The sequence below is a fragment of the Rhineura floridana genome, chromosome 18, assembly GCF_030035675.1.
Source record: "Rhineura floridana isolate rRhiFlo1 chromosome 18, rRhiFlo1.hap2, whole genome shotgun sequence".
NCBI lineage: Eukaryota > Metazoa > Chordata > Lepidosauria > Squamata > Rhineuridae > Rhineura > Rhineura floridana.
In genome coordinates this window covers 6,989,818-7,007,828 of record NC_084497.1, presented here as the reverse complement: position 1 = coordinate 7,007,828, position 18,011 = coordinate 6,989,818, and the positions used below count along the sequence as shown (strand labels likewise).

At 47.5% G+C, this 18,011-nt stretch overlaps 1 protein-coding gene across 5 annotated transcripts in view; it reads right to left on the bottom strand.

Annotated features, from left to right (window-relative positions):
* Nucleotides 1-1,456: 1,456 nt before the first annotated feature.
* Nucleotides 1,457-18,011, bottom strand: part of NFIC (nuclear factor I C) — a 145,199-nt gene continuing 128,644 nt past the window's right edge. For all 5 annotated transcript variants that reach the window (XM_061601629.1, XM_061601627.1, XM_061601632.1 and 2 more), the window contains one exon: nt 1,457-17,809. In XM_061601629.1, coding sequence (XP_061457613.1) covers nt 17,792-17,809 — 18 coding nt within the window. In that variant the 3' untranslated portion in view covers nt 1,457-17,791. The remainder of the gene's footprint in view (nt 17,810-18,011) is intronic.

Genomic DNA, 18,011 nt, shown 5'->3' with positions numbered 1-18,011 from the left:
ACATTCCCAGCTAACTGCAACATTTCCATTATCGTGGGAGATCCTATATGGCTATATGACTGCTCTTGGCAAAAGTTTGGTTTGACTCCCCGTCAGATCTCTAGTCTTACCTAGTTCAGCATCCCAGTAACCAATCAGATGCCTCCAGGAAGGGCCGCAAGCCGGGCTTGTTGGCAACAAAGGTCCCTTGTTCCCCAGCACCTGGTCGTTTAGACTGCTTCTGCTTCTCGATCGTCCCAGAGTGCAGGAGACGGAATAATGGGCTCAAGTTGCAGGAAGCCAGATTTCGACTGGACATCAGGAAAAACTCCCTAACTGTTAGAGCCATACGACAATGGAACCAATTGCCTAGAGAGGTAGTGGGCTCTCCGACACTGGAGGCCTTCAAGAGGCAGCTGGACAGCCATCTGTCGGGAATGCTTTTATTTGGATTCCTGCATTAAGCAGGGGGTTGGACTTGATGGCCTTATAGGTCCCTTCCAACTCTACTATTCTATGATTCTATGCACATGGAGGTTTCATTTGGGGCCATTAGTACACCTCCTCTGTGAATTTGTCTAATCTCATTTTAAAGCCTCCCCCCCCCAAAAAAAAATGGTGGCCATCACCACTCCATTATTGGAAGGAACACACCAGAGCTTGTGACAAGTGACCTGAACCAGTGGGAGGGGGGGGTAGCCCGAAAGGCAACCTATTCTTCCTCACTTGATCTTGTTAGTCAAAGAGCCACCAGAATGTGCTCCTTGAAAGGTCAGACTAAATCCCGGAACGGATTCCACTGCACCACCAACATGGAGCCGCTGTTATCCCCCATGCTGCCTAGACTCAGAGGCACCAAATGTTGTCACCTTTCTTCATGAGTGAGTGGCTCTAAACTGAGGTCGCCAGTGCAATGCTGTCCAGACTCTGTCGGGCTACAGTACTCCGCAGCCCTAGCCAGCATGGCCAATGGCCAGGGATGATGGAAGTTGTAGGTCAACATTTGGAGCGGCCGTGTTGACGAGCCAACGCCTAGCCCACTGACTATGTGGGTTGCCCTTTTCCGTAACTTTTCCCCACTTGGCAAAATCCCTTCCCCCTTTTTTATAAGATGTGGTGACCAGAACTAGAGAGTTGTTTTTAAAAAATAAAGGCACAAGAGTCTGCAGGAGAGTTGAAAGCATAGCTTATTTAATTTTTTAATACATTTTTTATTTTTTTCACACTTTTTTCTTATTTTTTTTCTTTTTCTTTTTTAAATTGTCCTTTTGGATTTTTTTTTCCTTTTGCATAGGGAGGGGGGATTAAAATGAAAAGAAATGAAAACCAGAGCCAGCTTTCGGATAATGGTACATTAAAAAAAAGGGGGAGGGAGAGAGAGAGGTGCGTCGGCTAACAGTACGCGTACAACAAAAGCTAGAATCAAATATTGTGAAAGCACCAGGGAAGCAGGTGTGCATGCTTGTGTGTGTGTGTGTGTGTGTGTTGGAAAGAGACCAGTAATAGCCTGGGTGAAATAAGCAGAACACCATGAGTTGAGGTTGCTGTGTTTCAAGAACCAGACTGGAAAATTGCTTCCAAACAGCTTCTGAGTTGCGTTTGATTATCTCGTTTCTTGGTGTGTCTTGCATATTTTCAAAAACTGATATAACATTGGTATCTCCCCTCCACAATGGATCTTGGGAATTGTAGTTGGTGGAGCCATGGGTATTTCTGGTTAAAGATCCCTGCTTTCTGGAATGATAGGGCTGTCGCCAACGTCCGTCATGCTTAGAGGAGACCTATTGAAACGAACAGATGTGGCTAACATAGGCCTGTTAGTTGCAATGGGTCTACTCTGAGTTGAATATAGTGGGATGCACGCCACAGTCCCCAGGAGAGGACCGACCACAAAACCGCTTAAAGTGGTGATGTTAGATGAGCCCCTCTGAAGTGAGCTCCATTTCCCAAACCACCCCTCAGGAGAGGGATCTTCCCCAGAGCACAACAGTGCGTTTGTGTGTATGAACATAGCAAGCGAGAAGCGAGAGAGTACACTATTCTTGCAAGATTTGCAAAATATTATAAATGACTCCGGGCGAGTGATACAAAGAGAGGTGGACATGAGGGGAAGGAGGAAATGCCAAGAATAATTATGATTTCTTGAAAAAAGGAAATTAGAATCATGCCACGTGAGAATCGCAGCGTAACTTTGAGGAATTGTTTTTGCCTCGGTTTCCCTTCCAGATTGCAAAATGACAAACACAAACACGAAGGGTAAAAGGGAGATGTCCCAAACAAAACCGCACTGCTCAGGGTGATGCATTGGGAGAGGATATTGAGCCCCCCCTGGCCAGCCAGGCAGTGCTGTCAGAGCGGATAGACAAAAGGGTGGCCAAATTTGCCAGTTTGGCTGTCTTAGCAATCCCTCTTTTTTCCAGCCTCGCCTTTTATTTCCATTTCAGCATCAGGTTGTATGTGTGTGTTTAAAGTTTGCCTGAAAATTCATCCACATTTCGTGCACGTATCATCTAATATACTTGTTTTGTATGCAATTTTGCCTCATGTACGCATCTTTCCTTTTTGCCAATTTCCTCCAACAGTGTGCCTTCTTGTAGGTCATTTCCCCTAACATACGATCTCTGGTGCTCTTTGGGAAGGCATTCAAGAGGCAGCTGGACAGCCATCTGCTGGGAATGCTTTGATTTGGATTCCTGCATTGAGCAGGGGGTTGGACTGGATGGCCTTACAGGCCCCTTCCAACTCTACTATTCTATGATTATAAGCAGATTTGTTTGTTTGAAGAAAGCTGGAGCAATGCAAATTTCAAAGGAAAGCTGCAGTTTGGTTCTCCTGTTAAAATGCAAGCCGAAGCAATTACTTTCCACGTCCTTGTTGGGTTACAAATCACCTGCAGTTCGGGAGCCGTAAAGAGAAAAATCAGGGATATTTCACCTCAAAGGGCCTACACGATCCTTGCTTCAATTGCCAATCAGATTTAGCATCCCCATCCAGAACTTAGAAAGATGCACTTCTGAATGAAATTGACTGAATTGGGGTTTTTTTCTCCCTGAAACTGAAATCTCCAATAAACTGGGCGTGCGTGTGTATGGTGGTGTGGAAGATGCAAGATTTTGTATAGCGTGCACATTTTTCACAAGCCCTTTCTCATCATATAATGCATTTTTGTTATTTTCACTCATACAATTCCTATTTATGCACACTTTCCTCTTACGTACGCCTTTTTGTAAGCATTGTTTGGTTGGCAAACTGCATTGCAAAATTCAAATAAGTTCGAATTTTGAAGGAGGGCTGTGTTTTGGTTTTCATATCGCTTCGGAAAGTTGTTAGATTTGGCTCGAAATCCCAACTGAATCAAATGTCTCCCTCTTCCCTAGTCATTGGCACATAGGATTGCCCTGCAACTTTTCCTAAATCAGGCAACGCTAATAATATGGACAAATGGGCATGACAGCAACCTTAACTCCACCCACCTGGCTCCTCCCCTTCATCAAGCTCCGCCCACTTGCTTCCCCTTAGCCAATCCTGACAGCACTGCTTCAGCCTGGAGGAAAAGATCATAGAATCATAGAATAGTAGAGTTGGAAGGGGCCTACGAGGCCATCGAGTCCAACTAGGGGAACGAATCTCTCCTCCCAAGGGGCCCTTTTATGCGACGTGGTGGGGTATGATGCCACAGACTGTAACTCAGAAGGGGAAAAAATGACAAAAGGAAAAATGAACAGGGGAAGCAAGGAAAGAGACTCCAGCAGTAAAGTTCATAGGCACAGTTTAAAGTCATATTTTTGGTATTCCAGAATCCTGCCAGCTTCTCTTTCCTTTGTGTGTGTGTATACAATTATTGTCTTTTCATATCCTTCTCTGTCAACAAAACAGTGTAAGTCTAGGGGAGCCTGGGAATTAGCGAGCGAGCGAGCAAGCAAGCATGCAGCCACTCGTTTGACAGCGGTGGACGGATTTCTGTTGGACAGCCCACAGAATGAACGTTAGGTCGACGCCGCAGGCCTAAAACCAGTTCCGATCCAATTTTAACTGTGGTGGCTCCTCACCACCGCTAGCGCGCCACCTTGGAGAACCATCGCTGCCCTCCCAACACCACCGTTTCCCAGGATAACGGAAAGGCTCCCCAAACTAAACTGGATTCAAAGTGGTTTATGTTGTTCGTACACACAGAAAAAGGAACATTTCGCTTCGCGCCCAGTTGTATGTTCAACGGTTCAGAAGTGACTCATTTTGGAAGAAGGATGTTGCAAAGATAAGGCTCTCCTCCGTTCATTCTGAAAGGACGAACTTAGGAGATAGAAGCGCTGGATTGTTGCTCGGACACTATGACCTCTGTTGATGCACCCCACACTCTTTGGGTCTGATTTTTGAACAACGGCTTTCAGCATCTTTCACCAATATATTTTCTGTGGCTGCACATCCCCCCCCCCCCACTAGACTTGCCCATACCCTTTGAGGTCAACAAAATCCCCTAACTTGACCTTTACGCCAATCGCTTCCGAATTTTCTGCCCACCCACACATCCCCTGGGGGAAAAAAAAAGCCTAAATCCCAAATCAACTCTGTGCAAGCTCAAAAGGAACTTGGTGTGCAGGTGTGTGTGTTTCATTTAGAAAACAGAAACAGAAAAAGCAGCAACTTAATAAAATTATATTGCAAAAGTATTTTTCTAAAAGAATAGACATTGCTTCTTTTCCGTCCCACCGTCCCATTGCAAGGTCATCCTGGCTTCTATGGAAGGACTGTCAATTCAGACTCCACGTCTTGCCCTCCCATCCCCTCCTGCCAGATCCGTTCCAAGGAGATCTCTCATTTTTACAGAACCACAACTTTGGCTGGGGGAGAGGCAGGTTTGGCTGGGAGGGCAAAGACACATGTCAGATCAGTATTGTACTGGCTAATTCAGGAGTACAGGGCCCCTCCATGATAGTCACGCCACCTCACGAGTCCACACTCCACTACAACAGATGTCCCTAGGAGCCAATCAGGGTGAAAGGGGAGGTGGTGTGTTAGCTACTGAGAAGAGTCTTCTCAGGGGCTGATTCATCTCCTTTCACTCCGATTGGCTCCAACCAGCATGAACGGACAAGGACTGTTCTCAGTGGCTAACATGCTCCCTTTTCGTGCCCATTGGCTTGTACATAGACTGGAACCCAAAAAGTAAGAGGACGACGACCCCATTGCAGCCCCGGATGATTACACCCCAGCAAGTCCCTCCAGCGGCAAATAATCCTCCAATAGCACCATAAAGGTAAATATAATATTATGTACACTATTTCTATCCACCTCTCCTATTTATAGTACAAGGCCTTTTTTAAAAAAACCTCAAAATATTTTAAAAAGTGTCTTCATCCTTACAGGTATCTGTAGTGCATGAGAGATGTAGAAGAGACTCAAACATTACATTGCATAGCGGGACGTGTGTATGCTCATCTCCTCCTTCAGTTTCTCCTCCCTCCTGGTAAGGCCAACAGCAAGGATCCCACGGTGGGAAAGCGGTGGCCCTTAAGAGGTTGTTGGACCCCAAAACCCATCAGCCAAAGGTCAAGGATACTGGGGTTTGCAGACTACCAACCTCTGGAGGGCACCAGCTTTCCCTACTCTAGGAAGCAGCATTCTCTACTTAGAAGAGGCATTCCCTCCTAAGAGAAGGGAATGCCTCTTAAGAGTTGGGATGGGGAACCTCTGGCCCTCCAGATGTGGCTGGACTGTCAACTCCCAACACTTCCAGCAGCCAGCATGTCCAAAGATCAGGGACAATGGAAGATTGTCCAACAGCACCTAGATAGCCATGGCTTCCCTGTCCTTGCCCTAAGGGTACCATTCCAAATTGTCTTATGGGCGCAAGGTGGGACTTGAAAACCACCCACCCTGTCTTCCTCTTCACCATCCTCACCTTCTTGATTGTCTGGGATAATTTTGCGAATCGCCATTTGCCAGGGGCACCTCTGGAGTCGCCTCCGGGCGACTAGGCAAGGTAGGCTTACAAAAGTGTTGCTGCATTTAACCTGCTTGCCCTTTATTTCCATTCCTTTGTGGTTTCTGTGGGGTCTGCTCTCCACCTGTAGGATATCAGAAGCATTTCCGAGAGAGAGAGAGAGAAAGTTCTCTCGGAACGGGTTCAGAGGAGGGCAACAAAGATGATCAGGGGACTGGAAACAAAGCCCTGTGAGGAGAGACTGAAAGAACTGGGCATGTTTAGCCTGGAGAAGAGAAGACTGAGGGGAGATAGGATAGCACTCTTCAAGTACATGAAAGGTTGTCACATAGAGGAGGGCCGGGATCTCTTCTCGATCGTCCCAGAGTGCAGGACACGGAATAATGGGCTCAAGTTGCAGGAAGCCAGATTTTGACTGGACATCAGGAAAAACTTCCTAACTGTTAGAGCCATACGACAATGGAACCAATGACCTAGAGAGGTAGCGGGCTCTCCCACACTGGAGGCCTTCAAGAGGCAGCTGGACAGCCATTTGTCGGGAATGCTTTGAGTTGGATTCCTGCATTGAGCAGGGGGTTGGACCTGATAGCCTTATAGGCCCCTTCCAACTCTACTATTCTATGATTCTCCCGGTACCTTCAGAACATTTCCTCCACTCTCGAATCACCGATTGCACAATTCTGTGTGGGTAAAGCGCTGCCATAAATTAACCAAAACCTTTAACCGCATTGTGATTGCATCGGTGCACAAGGTTCTTTGTGTGTGCATGTGTGGTGTTCTATTGACATGCGCATGCCCCCTTAGCATTTTTTGTTCTGTTTTTTTAAAGAGAGCATCTTGGCGCAACTGACTGTCCAATCACATCAACAGTAGTTCAGTGGCAGAGCATCTCTAGGTAGAGCAACTGAGCTGCATCTACATTAGCCCAATATTTACAGTTTGCTTATTGGTGGGGACTTGTTGGTGAGTGTATTTTTTTAAACATGTCATCAGGTGGGACCAGTTAGCCAACCTGCAGAGAAACATTAAACGGTACCATTGCAAGAAAGGGCTAGTCTTCACTAGGGATGGAAAGATCTATCAAGTTCAGTTCTCTTAGTTACTCATTTTTCCCAATCTCAAATTCAGTTCTCCACATTTCTGCGGAACTTTGCAGTTTTTAAAATTTAATCCTTAAACCCTCATGAACATTCTCCAGTATTTTAGCGCAAATTTCTCCTAAATTTTTTTGCATGCATACATTTTTGTACGCAGCTTTGACTAATGTACACGTTGTTTGCAAGCAAATTCTCCAAAATATAACGCATATTATTTATTTATTTATGCATATTTCCCCCTAACATATGGATTTTTGTAACATTTTTGGCTGGAGAACTGCATCTCAAAATCTGGCTAAGTGTGAATTTCGAAGGAGGGCTGTGATTCAGTTCTCAGAAAGTGCGGATTTGATAAATTCGGCTTGAAATGTGAACTGAATTGAATTGCTTCCCCGTGCAACACTTGTGGCACACCAGAAGCTGTTGAACTCCATTTCCCAGCAGGCCCCATGGTCAACAGTCAAGGCTGCTGGGAGTCGTAGTTCAGCAATGCCCGGAAGGCCACAAGTGCCCCATCCTTGTCCAACAATGTTTCAAGGCAGGGAAAACATCCCTTAACCTCATCATAACATTTTCTACTTCCCCTGCATCTTCTTTCTAACCCTTTCCCAAAAGCGACGCTTACATGGCATTTCTGCAGGTGCCACATCCGGGCGCGAGACTAACCTATAAGAAGATGGAAATGGCATCAGTGCAAATTTCCCTACGTTCCGAGAAGAGGAAATGGGGTAGGACCTGTTTTCTCCAGAGACGCCACCTTGGAGATGGTATAGATCAGCCTTTCCCAACTAGTGGGCCACCAGGTGTTGCTGGACCACAACTCCCATCAGCCTCAGCCAGCATTGCCAATGGTCAGGAAAGATGGGAACTGTGGTCCAACAACATCTGGTGGCCCACTAGTTGGGAAAGGCTGGAACAGATGATGAAGAAAAACTCCGAGAAACGGTGATGTGGTCCCAAAATAAGGTGCTTTCATTTTTTAAAAAGAATTTCACTTCCATTGGTTATTATTCCATAAACCGGCAGACCGAGTGCTTTAAGAAGAAGAAAGAGTTAGTGAAGGGTTTTTTGGAGGGGAAAGAGGGAATAATCCCAATAGATGGCTGCCTATCAGGCTATACAATTTCTTCTTAATCTAGAAATGCATTGGCAATGCAGATGGGATGTCCGTAGAGCTGGTGTGGTGTAAAGATCAGGGTGCTGGGACTACGACCTGGGTGACCAGGGATTTGAATCCCCGCTCTGCCATGAAGACACGAGGCAAAAACGGACAGAAGTGAATATCCATTTGACCTTTGTATAAAGGCTCATTTCCGCACACACCTCTCTCCACCAAGACAAGCGTGAAACATTATCAGAGTTGAAAGGCATATTCCAGCTAGGCAAAAACACTAGGGGCCGGTGACAAGCATGGTCTGAAGAGAGTCCCAAGGGCCAGACAGTGAAGCATGGAGGGCCAGGCTTGAGGTTCTTCATCCCCATTCTACATCTTTCGCCTCCCGCAAACATCAGAGAATCCGGTTTTGTTGACGCACCCCTCAATGTCTGGAACTGGGGAGGGTGAATCATGCCTTCCCACCCCCAAACTGTCCCGGCCCCAATGCACCGCTTCAGTACTCTGCATTTGCTTTAGAGCAAGGGTCCCCAAACTTCCCCCTCCATGGAGTATGCAAACATTGCGGGTAGTCTGAGCGGATCCCTTCATAATTTTACTGCCTGTTGTAGCAATGGTGCTGTGCTGGGTGTGGCCTGATATTTATTTCTGTTGCTTCTTTGTTTTCTTATCTTGTATTTCACTGAGTCACCATTGGCACCCCATGGAGCAGTGTCTCCCAAACCTTCCCCCGCCCCATGACCACTTGAAAACCTCCAAGGGTCTCAGCGGACCACTTCACGATTCCCATCGCAGCAAACTGTCTGCTTCCGAGCAGCTTTTCTCAAAAAAGAGCGTCATCCATTTCTCACATTGCATTTTATAGCATCGCCCTTTGCATCCCACAGAATTCAAATTGCGACAGGACAAAATGCGATCCAAGAAGGCAAAGGAGCGCTAACAATCCAGTTACAAAGCAATGCAGACACTTGATACGCAGACAAGCCGCGGAGCGCCTGAATGAAAGTCGCAGAGCGCTGGTGGTCCACAGACCCCAGTTTGGGAGCCCCCGTTTGAGGTCATTGCCCCGTCATCTATTTATTTTAAACTCACATTGATTCGCATCCTTTCCTCCAAAGAGTCCTTGCACAAGCGACCCTTGGCACCACTGCACTTTTGGACAACAAGGAGTCCCTACAAAGGGCCCTTAGAGGGTCTCCCAAAATGGGATCACACCTGCCTGCTTCTCCCTTCCGCCGCCCAGCTTGGAAAACCCATCACAAATAAAATCAATAGAGATCAAACACAGATCAAAGGGGCAAGCGGAAGGAGAGAACCAAGACCCCCTCCCAAAACAGCCTTAAAATACTCTCCAGAAGAAAGAAACACAGTTCTCACCCATCTCCTAACGCTTTCTACACAAAAACGTTTTCTCCCAAAACAAAGCAGATCTTTCCATTGGGTGGTGGTCCATTTTTTTTGCTGAGTGCGAGAGGGCGGGGAAGTTCTCCGCAGCAGTGGCTGGTGCCCATTTGGGACTGGGAGGGCGTAAGCTAGGGCGCCCAACAGGAGGCGGAGGCGGAGCCAGAGGGAGGTGGAGCCAGAGCCAGAGCCAGTGGGAGGCGGAGCCAGTGGGAGGCGGAGCCAGGCAGTTTTGACGGGCCAGGGCCTCCTCCACTCTCAATGTTCCAGCCTCCACTGAATTCCGACAGTGATTGCTCCTGTCCACGGATAATTCTTGCCAAGTGTGATCTGAAAAAGCAACTTTTGCCTCCAGTGCGCGGGCAATGAGAAGATAGAATATGCATTTTAAAAGATAAAAAAGATGAAATGCAAAACCAGCAGATGCATTCATTTTCTCTGAGGGCGGGGGGGGGAAAAACTCTGCAGAAAGGATATATACAAGGGAGCAGAATGCGAGGGCAGTTATACGGTGTCTCTGTGCCTTTCAAATTGCCTATTCAGTGGCGAGCTTTTGTCCTCCAGGGGGAAGGACGGTATCTCAGTGGTAAGAGCTTCTGCCTTGCATGTAGAAGGTCCCAGGATCAATCCCCGGTATCTCCAGAAAGGGCTGGGGACACTCCTGGACAACCAATGCCACTCAGTTGCGACAATTCTGAGCAAGGTGGACCAGGGGTCTGGCTCACTATAAGGCAGATTCCTGGTTTCCTGTCCATTGGAAAGTTGGTAGGGCTACTCTTTTGGAAAATGAAAAGTTCATAGAAAACACAGCAGATGCAAGCACAAGAAGAGCCAGCCGGATCTCACAGTGATAACAATGGGGAGATTTTAGGCCACTATGCGCCTTTTTTAAAAGGCTTCTCAAAATGGGCACCCGCCATCTGGTCTGGCTGAAACATCCTAGGCTGATGCCTGCGAGTGGCAGAAGGCCTGAAAATGTCATGCGGTTTGAATGGAGCACACTGACGTTATTGCAGCAATGGTCTCCCACTGAACAGGGGGTTGGACTTGATGGCCTTATAGGCCCTTTCCAACTCTACTATTCTACGATTCTATGAAAGCAATGAGGGGAAAGAGACGGAATAATAAAAATGAATGAAACGGTTTTGACAGGGGCAAGGAAACGTGTTGTGTGAGTGTGTGTTTCCAGAAAGTATTCTGGGATATTGGGCAAGTTTCTTCTACTTCAGACTTTCCCATAGCCACTGCCATGAAAGTCATTTTTTCCCATTTTCCTTTTTATAAAATGTTAAAACCCCAGCCACTATCCTATCTGCTCAGCCAAATAAAAGCAAGCAAAATAATTACAGAAAGCCAGCAAGCTTTAAAAAAATAAAATAAAAAATCTATCCTCTCTCTCTCTCTCTTCCTCTTTCCACACTAACATTTTTCTGTCTTAAAAAAAATTAGATCTGGAAAATATCCCATTTGAGGGGGAGGGGAGGATATAGGATGGAAGATTTCCAGTGATAGGAAACATGGGGTTATATCTAACTAAGTTCTACTCAGAGGAGACCCATGGGAATTGTTGGCCATGTTCATACATTTCAATGGACCATATCTAATGTCATTAGACCGGTTGAAATTAAAAGGACAGGACTGACTCAGGACTATTAATTTCAGTCGGACTACTCTTGAGTAGAGCTGAGTTGAACACAACCTAATGGGTCTGCTAACATTGGATACATTCCACAGGTTCACATGAGTGTGGGTGTAGTATAGGTGATGCGAGATCTGCCCCTGTTCAATGTGCCCCCCCCAAATCCCTGCATATTCCCCAAATACTGCCAAGGGATTTATGGGAACAAATACTCACGGCTGAAACACAAACTCATGTTTCCTAATCCTTTGATATACTTATTTTTAAGTGTAATTGAAAAAAAAAATTATGCCCTCAAAGGTTTTGTTTTTGTAAAGAACAAGGACGACCTATCTTCAGGGGAGTCTGCTGCTCTCTCTCTGCATGAGTCACTGAACTGGACATACCTCCTCCTTCTCCTCCTCCTCAGAGGACAGGTAATTCTGCTGAGCCTAATGTCACCACATTCAACAGGAGAAAAACAGCAGAATTTGCCCAGTAGAAGCCAACTGAGAATGAGACCAGATGGGACTCTGGCCTGATGCAGCAGACATCTTCTTATGTTCTTAAGAGCCAGCCCAAAAACAGCCGTGGAGGCATACACACAACAGGAACCCTCAGGGACAATGCAGAGAGGTGGTAACATTTAACCACCCCCTTTCCCGGCAGGCGATTGGAAACCGGACAAGCCGGCAGCGACTCACCCAGGGAGGCGGAGAGCAGCCTCTTCCAGTCTGTCGGGTTCTCAAATGTCCTTCTTGAACTGGCTGCTTCAAAAGAAGTTAACTGACCCACTTGAAAATCCAGAGAGTTTACACCCCTCATTTTTAAATAATCTAGAATCTCAGGATATTCGCCAAAGCTACACCTGTGACACCCACACCGCACTCAAGACAGGCACACACATCTACATTTGGACACTTTCCCAATCGACTTCAAAGTTCTAGTGTCAACTATGGGGGGGTAGAAAAGAAAAATGGGACTGAATTAAGCTCTCTGGTGACTCTTAGCAGGCTGGCTTGGGGTCAAGACACCATCCCCCCCAAAAAAATGTTTGTCTCAGCTATGATTGCCAACTTTGGTCATTTAAACAGCCAGAAAATGTGCTGCATTATTAGTTAAGCCCCTATCCCTTGGCATTTGTAGAATTCACAGCTAACCAAATTCTTCCACGGGCATTCAACTGACAAGACAAATCTTTCATTGCTGCTAAAAAAAAATAATTGATTGAGAAAAGCACAGAGATCAGGCAAGGCATTGCATATTTGAATCTCGATTTCCATTTCTGTTCATCACTGGAAGACATGGAATGCAGCCGGCAGGTGGAGGGGGGGAGAATTGCTAGTTCAAGGGACCCCCCTCCAAAGTGCTTCTTGCCAGAGAAGGGGAAAATGGCATGGGATGGGAAGAAAAATCAAATCTGGCCCCATGCCCTCCCCAGTGATACACAATGGGAATTCTTATTGTCTGTCTCTTGGGCGGCCAGTCACTTCATCTCGCAGCCTAATCTACCTCACAGGGTTGTTGTGAGGATAAAATGGAGGGGGTGGAGAAGGCTTGAGTTCCTGGGAGGAAATAAATGCAAAAATAAATTAAAACAATAAAATGTAGACAGATCTAGGCCAATGGAAACAGGAACTGAGCAGGAAGAGCAAACAGCCTCTTGTGCCTTCTTGGATTTTGGAAGGGAAGTTTGCCGAGACCTTTTGCGGGCACCGTGTGAACTTCTGGCGGGCACCCTGGTGCCCGTGGGCACTATCTTGGCCACTCCTGCTGCAGACGCAATTGAAATCAGTTGTTTCAACCTGGCATTGAAACCGTGTTAGCATGCTGACCCTGAAAAGGGCCAAAAGCCCTAGGAGAGATCCATATTCACAACAAACTTAAAATTGGGTTGGGAAGTGGCTTGGCTGTCACTGGAGACCGACAGTGGAAGTTAAAGGACTGAACATGGTTTGAGAGAGGCCCACTTTTCTGCACATTTCCTCCCTTCCCTTTCATCCCACTGTTGCCTCTGCTTCAACAGGTCAGGAGGCTTTTGAAAATATCCCCAACAGCCTAACAAACCTGTTGACTCAGAGGTTAAAACGGGACGAGGGTGCACAAGCCGCATCTCCTCTTGCTCAGTTAGCTTCCGAACCCCCCTCAGTCTCCAACCCCTCGCCGTGGCATTCCCCGCAGGGGCGTTGGGGGCGGGCGGATCCCTGCATCGAATGGTGGGTTGGACTTGATGGCCTCAACAGCCCCTTCCAACTCTACCATTCCATGATTCCATGAAAAACCCCTAGGTGCAAGAGGATATGATTGCCAGTGTCCTTTGGGTGTGCGTTGGCAAGGAAGGGAAGTTATGCCGCCCAAACCCATGCGCCACACCTTGCGCAAATGTGCCCTTCAGGAGGTAGAAGCTCAGAGCACTGAACCTCTCAAAGCGTCTCTGCCGCCCCCTGCCCCTCTTAACAAGCTTCTGGGTTAAAAACAAAAACTTAAATTAACATTGCAGAAAATCCCCACTTCCTTTCCTTCATTGCAACTTGCCCCCCCCGTACCCATCCATAATGCTGATTTTTTTTTTAAAAAAAGGCAATATATCCCACCCACCCATACACCTCCCCTTGACCCTTTTATCTTTCTCTTCCCAAGCATGCAACAGATCTGTGCACTGATCTCGTTAAAGTTAATACATTTTTTTTTCCGTAGAAGGCAAGGCACATTATGTGGTATAAAACATCTTTTCTTTTTCTCGTGCAAATTAAGAGGGAGGGAAAAGGTGAGGGTTTCTCCCCTCCCCCCGGAAGAACAAGGGGAGAGGTTTGGAAGGGAGGGAGGGGGTCTTATGTATAATTTGCCATGCACACATTCTCAGCCAGCTGATTGGTTGAGCTAGGTCACATGAGTTCCCGTTTCAAAGCACCATGCAGTCTATAGTTGCAAAGGGTTAAAATCTTCTGATGTTCTCTTAAAACATTTCTTCTCCACCAATTGCAGATATGTATATATATTTTATATATATATATATATTTAATTTTCACTTTAAAAAAATCCTGGGTCAGCCTTCCAACGGAAGACCCTCGTTGTCCCATGTGGTATAAGCCTGTGTGTGTGTGTGAGGGGTGTGTTTGGGGAGCAGGGGCGGACATCTTCTTCCCTCTTGCCCAATTCTGACCCACCATGGGTTAAACTTGGCATCAAGGTTACTCAGTATAAAGGTGCAGAGATGTAAACACAAGCCGCTGGAAACTGCCCCCACTCCACAAATGATGCCAAATTTGAGGTGGGGGCTTGGGTTATCTAGCAAAGTCTTTCTGCCCCCCCATTCCCCCTCTTGGCCTTGGTGGGAGAAAGGAGGAGTGGCAAGGAGGATTTTTGCATATGCCAACACAAGCCAGAAGCCATGGACCCTGGAGGGAAAGTCGTGAGACGTTGTCGGAAGCATGATTCAGGGGGGCGACAGGCACGGCGGCTGATGACAGATTGTGGAATGGGAAGATCCGCCCAAGAATCTCAAGAGGCCAGCTTCCATCACACAGAGTGAAAGATCCAAAGCAACCTTCGCTGTTTTCATGTGTAAGGGGTGCGTGTCCAAATTTGCGGGGGATTCATCGGAGAGGTTCACCCCTTTTCCAAAAGCTCAACTCTCTTCTTTTTTTGCACATCTGGAGTCTCAGAGGCTCCTGGGCGAAGAAGATCTGGAGCGCCATAAACTGGTTTGGGCCCAGCAGGTAAAAAATGGGGGGGGGAGAATCAATCCACTCCCCAACTGATCTTAGAACTGGATCGTTGTCCTAGGAGATTGAAACAGAACTGGGCCTTCAAAGCTGGAAAAACAGCCTGATCCTTGTGTGTGTGTTGGGCAGAAACTCACACACTCACGCAACTGGATGTGCATTCATTCACCTGGATGTCTTCTCTGGGGCTGGAGAAAGGATCGAGGCACAAAGATGTAGCGTCTGCACTCAAATTCTCCCATCCTGGAGAGAGTCAGAATGTCGTCTGGGCATCTCCTGGTATTTCTTCAGTAAAAACACATCTATTCGTTTTATACCAGCTTGACAACCATCACGCCTTTTCCCCGAGAAGTGGCATTTAGAGAAGGCAAGGAGAATCCCACTACAACAGTGGGCGGGGAAACTGATGGCCCTCCAGATATTGCTTCACTCCAACTCCCGTCAGCCCCAGCCACCAGTGTGGCCAGTGGTCAGAGACTGGTCAGATCCTCTCTGGCTTTTGGATTCTAGAATGTTTGGATTCTAGGGAGTCTTTGTGACTCATCTGTCCTTTGGGTCTTTCTGGTGGGTGGTCAAGAGCCACTTCCATGACATGATTGGAGGGCACGATCCCCTCCACATATGCTCCCACCTCAATCTTGACCCTTTAGAGCAAAGGGAAGGCAACTCTCGGGGTCCTTTCGATATCCTGAACGATGGTGCACCTTCCGCTGGAGATGAAGGTGATCCAGAAGCCACAGTGCTGTTTCCATCATCGGCTCTTTGTGGCAATCCACTGCGAGCCGGCACCGACCAGGGTAAAGGGGGCAACGGGCCCGTGGCATTTCAAGCTTTGGTGTTTGCTGGGAAGCAGGAAGGGGAGGCAGTATTGAAGTGACGTGCCCAGGGCGCCACAGGTCAGCTCGCCCCTGGGTGGGCACGCGGTGTCTCCATGCAGAATCTCCGTAACCCAGCAAGAAGGACTGGAGCGTTAAAATCTAGGCACTTGTACCAGTCCATGATGGCTTCTGAGCTCTACTTTGGGGCTTGTGGGCAGGGAAATGACTGAGTCCTTTAGCAAGGGGACGATGATGGAAGAAGTTATCACTTTCTCTCTCCCCCCTCCCCACTGAATCTAGCTCTTTTCCTCTCGTCCTGAAAGACTTGCGCTTTAAAGCCCTGCCTTTACACCATCCCGTCCCTAAGCATAGATAGTGTCCTTATGAGCACCGCGCTTTGCCTCAACATTTTTTTTTTTAAAAAAGCACTACGGGAGACAACCTTCTGTTATCTCCTCTGACCCTCACATTATTTCCCCCCTCCTCTCCTTTCTCCTCTTCAAAGTGCATTTCCTACAAAAATAATAATAATGTGCAATCCTTGTCAGCGGTCATCACCCCCCCCCCACCTAATCGCTGGTTTACTCTAGCATGCATAGCTCTTTGTACACAAGGTTGGGACAATGGGGTGGGGAAGGGAAGGGGGAGGGAGGGAGGGTCCACCAATCCACTGAGTCCTTCTCCAACCCCTTCAGCCCACCCCGCCCACCCCTGGTTACCTTTCGCCCAACCAGATTTTGCAGGAAAGGATGTTATAAAGCTGGGCGGTTGAGGAAGAGCCCATGGGCTGCGGGCATCATGCTATCCGCCCCAGTGCAATCCCCTTCCCCACAAGAGAACAAGTCGACCAGACTCCGTACAGCTGAGTAAGGAATGGGCCATCTTTCAGCCTCGGACTCAACCTTAAGGCAAAGGCTAAAGACAGACCTCTCGGTACAGCACTGGGAAGGTGGGGGAATGCTGTTTAAACACAGCACAGTACAACATTCAATTCTCCGCTGTGCCCTCAAAGAAATGTCACACCGTCCCAGCTTGACCCCCATTACCACGACAACCGAACACAATTCGCTCATATTCCCCCCGCCGTTTGAATCCATCCACTTCAGGATTGCACTTGGCCTGAATCCGTCTCCTTCTCCCACAATGGCAGGCCACGCCAGATCAACCCACCCCCGCCCTCTCCAATCCCATCCCGCCCCGTCCCAGCTTTTTCCAAAGATGGCGTCTTTTGAGACGAAAGCGCAAAGCATTCTGGGAAAAGAGGACAGCAAACGCTGTCCCCTGCATTCTCCACCAAAGAAGTCTCCCTAACACCACCCTGTCACAGTAGGTGCTGAGGGCCAGAGAACTCCCACCAGAAAGCAAAGCATAGATTATTTTGTGGGAGGTGCAGGGTGGGGGTGGGAGGGAGACACAGTTTAAAAGGTGTCCACAGTTTTTCTCTCTCCTGGCTCTCAGGAGAGGGAATTTGCTACCTCTGCATCTCAACGTAGCCCCAGCTAAACAGCTTGACCCATCTCAGGGATCCATAGCGCAGTCTCTCGTCCACGCTGCGCCAACTTCTCCAAAGAAGGGAGAGGAAGTCAGGTGTAGAAAAAGGAAAGTTTGGGGGAGGGATGTCTGCAGCAGGCCAGGTTACATTTGTTCTCTGTTTTTTGTTTCTACTCACAAGAGATGGAAAAAAGAACCAGAAAGTTTTTGCATATAGCATCCCTTTCGAGGATGCAACAGAAGGGATCCCGGGTGGCCACAGGTGGTAATCCATCCTCCGTGGAAAGGCGTGTAGTGTTTCCGGCCAATGAGACCCATCCAAACATTTCCCCGCTTGGGAAACGGGTCGCTGGTGGGCGGGTGGTTGAAGGGGACAGGCTCTGCTCTGGTTTCTCTTTAACTTTTTGCAAACATTTGGACCTTCCCCCCTCTCTTTTCTTCTGCAGTGTCTCTCGATGTCGTGGTCGAGTCTCTCTCTTTCTCTCTCCGTGCTGCCACCAAGGATTGAGCCGGGGGGTGGGGGTGGGCTGCATTGTTCTCCCTGAAGGAAACCCAAAGCCTGGGGGTGCGAGGGGAAGGAAAAGGAAGGTCTAGATGAAAGCTGCAATTAGCCTAAATACCAGGACTGGGGGGGGGGGAGAGAGAGAGAGAGAGAGAGAGAGAAATTATTATTATTATTATTATTATTATTTATTGCACTTTTAAACCGCCCTTTAGCAACAAGCTCTCAGGGCGGTGTACAACAGAATAAAACCACATTTAAAAGCCAGCGAATGTGGATTACAACATATAAGTATAAAAACACAATTAAAAACAGATTAAGACAA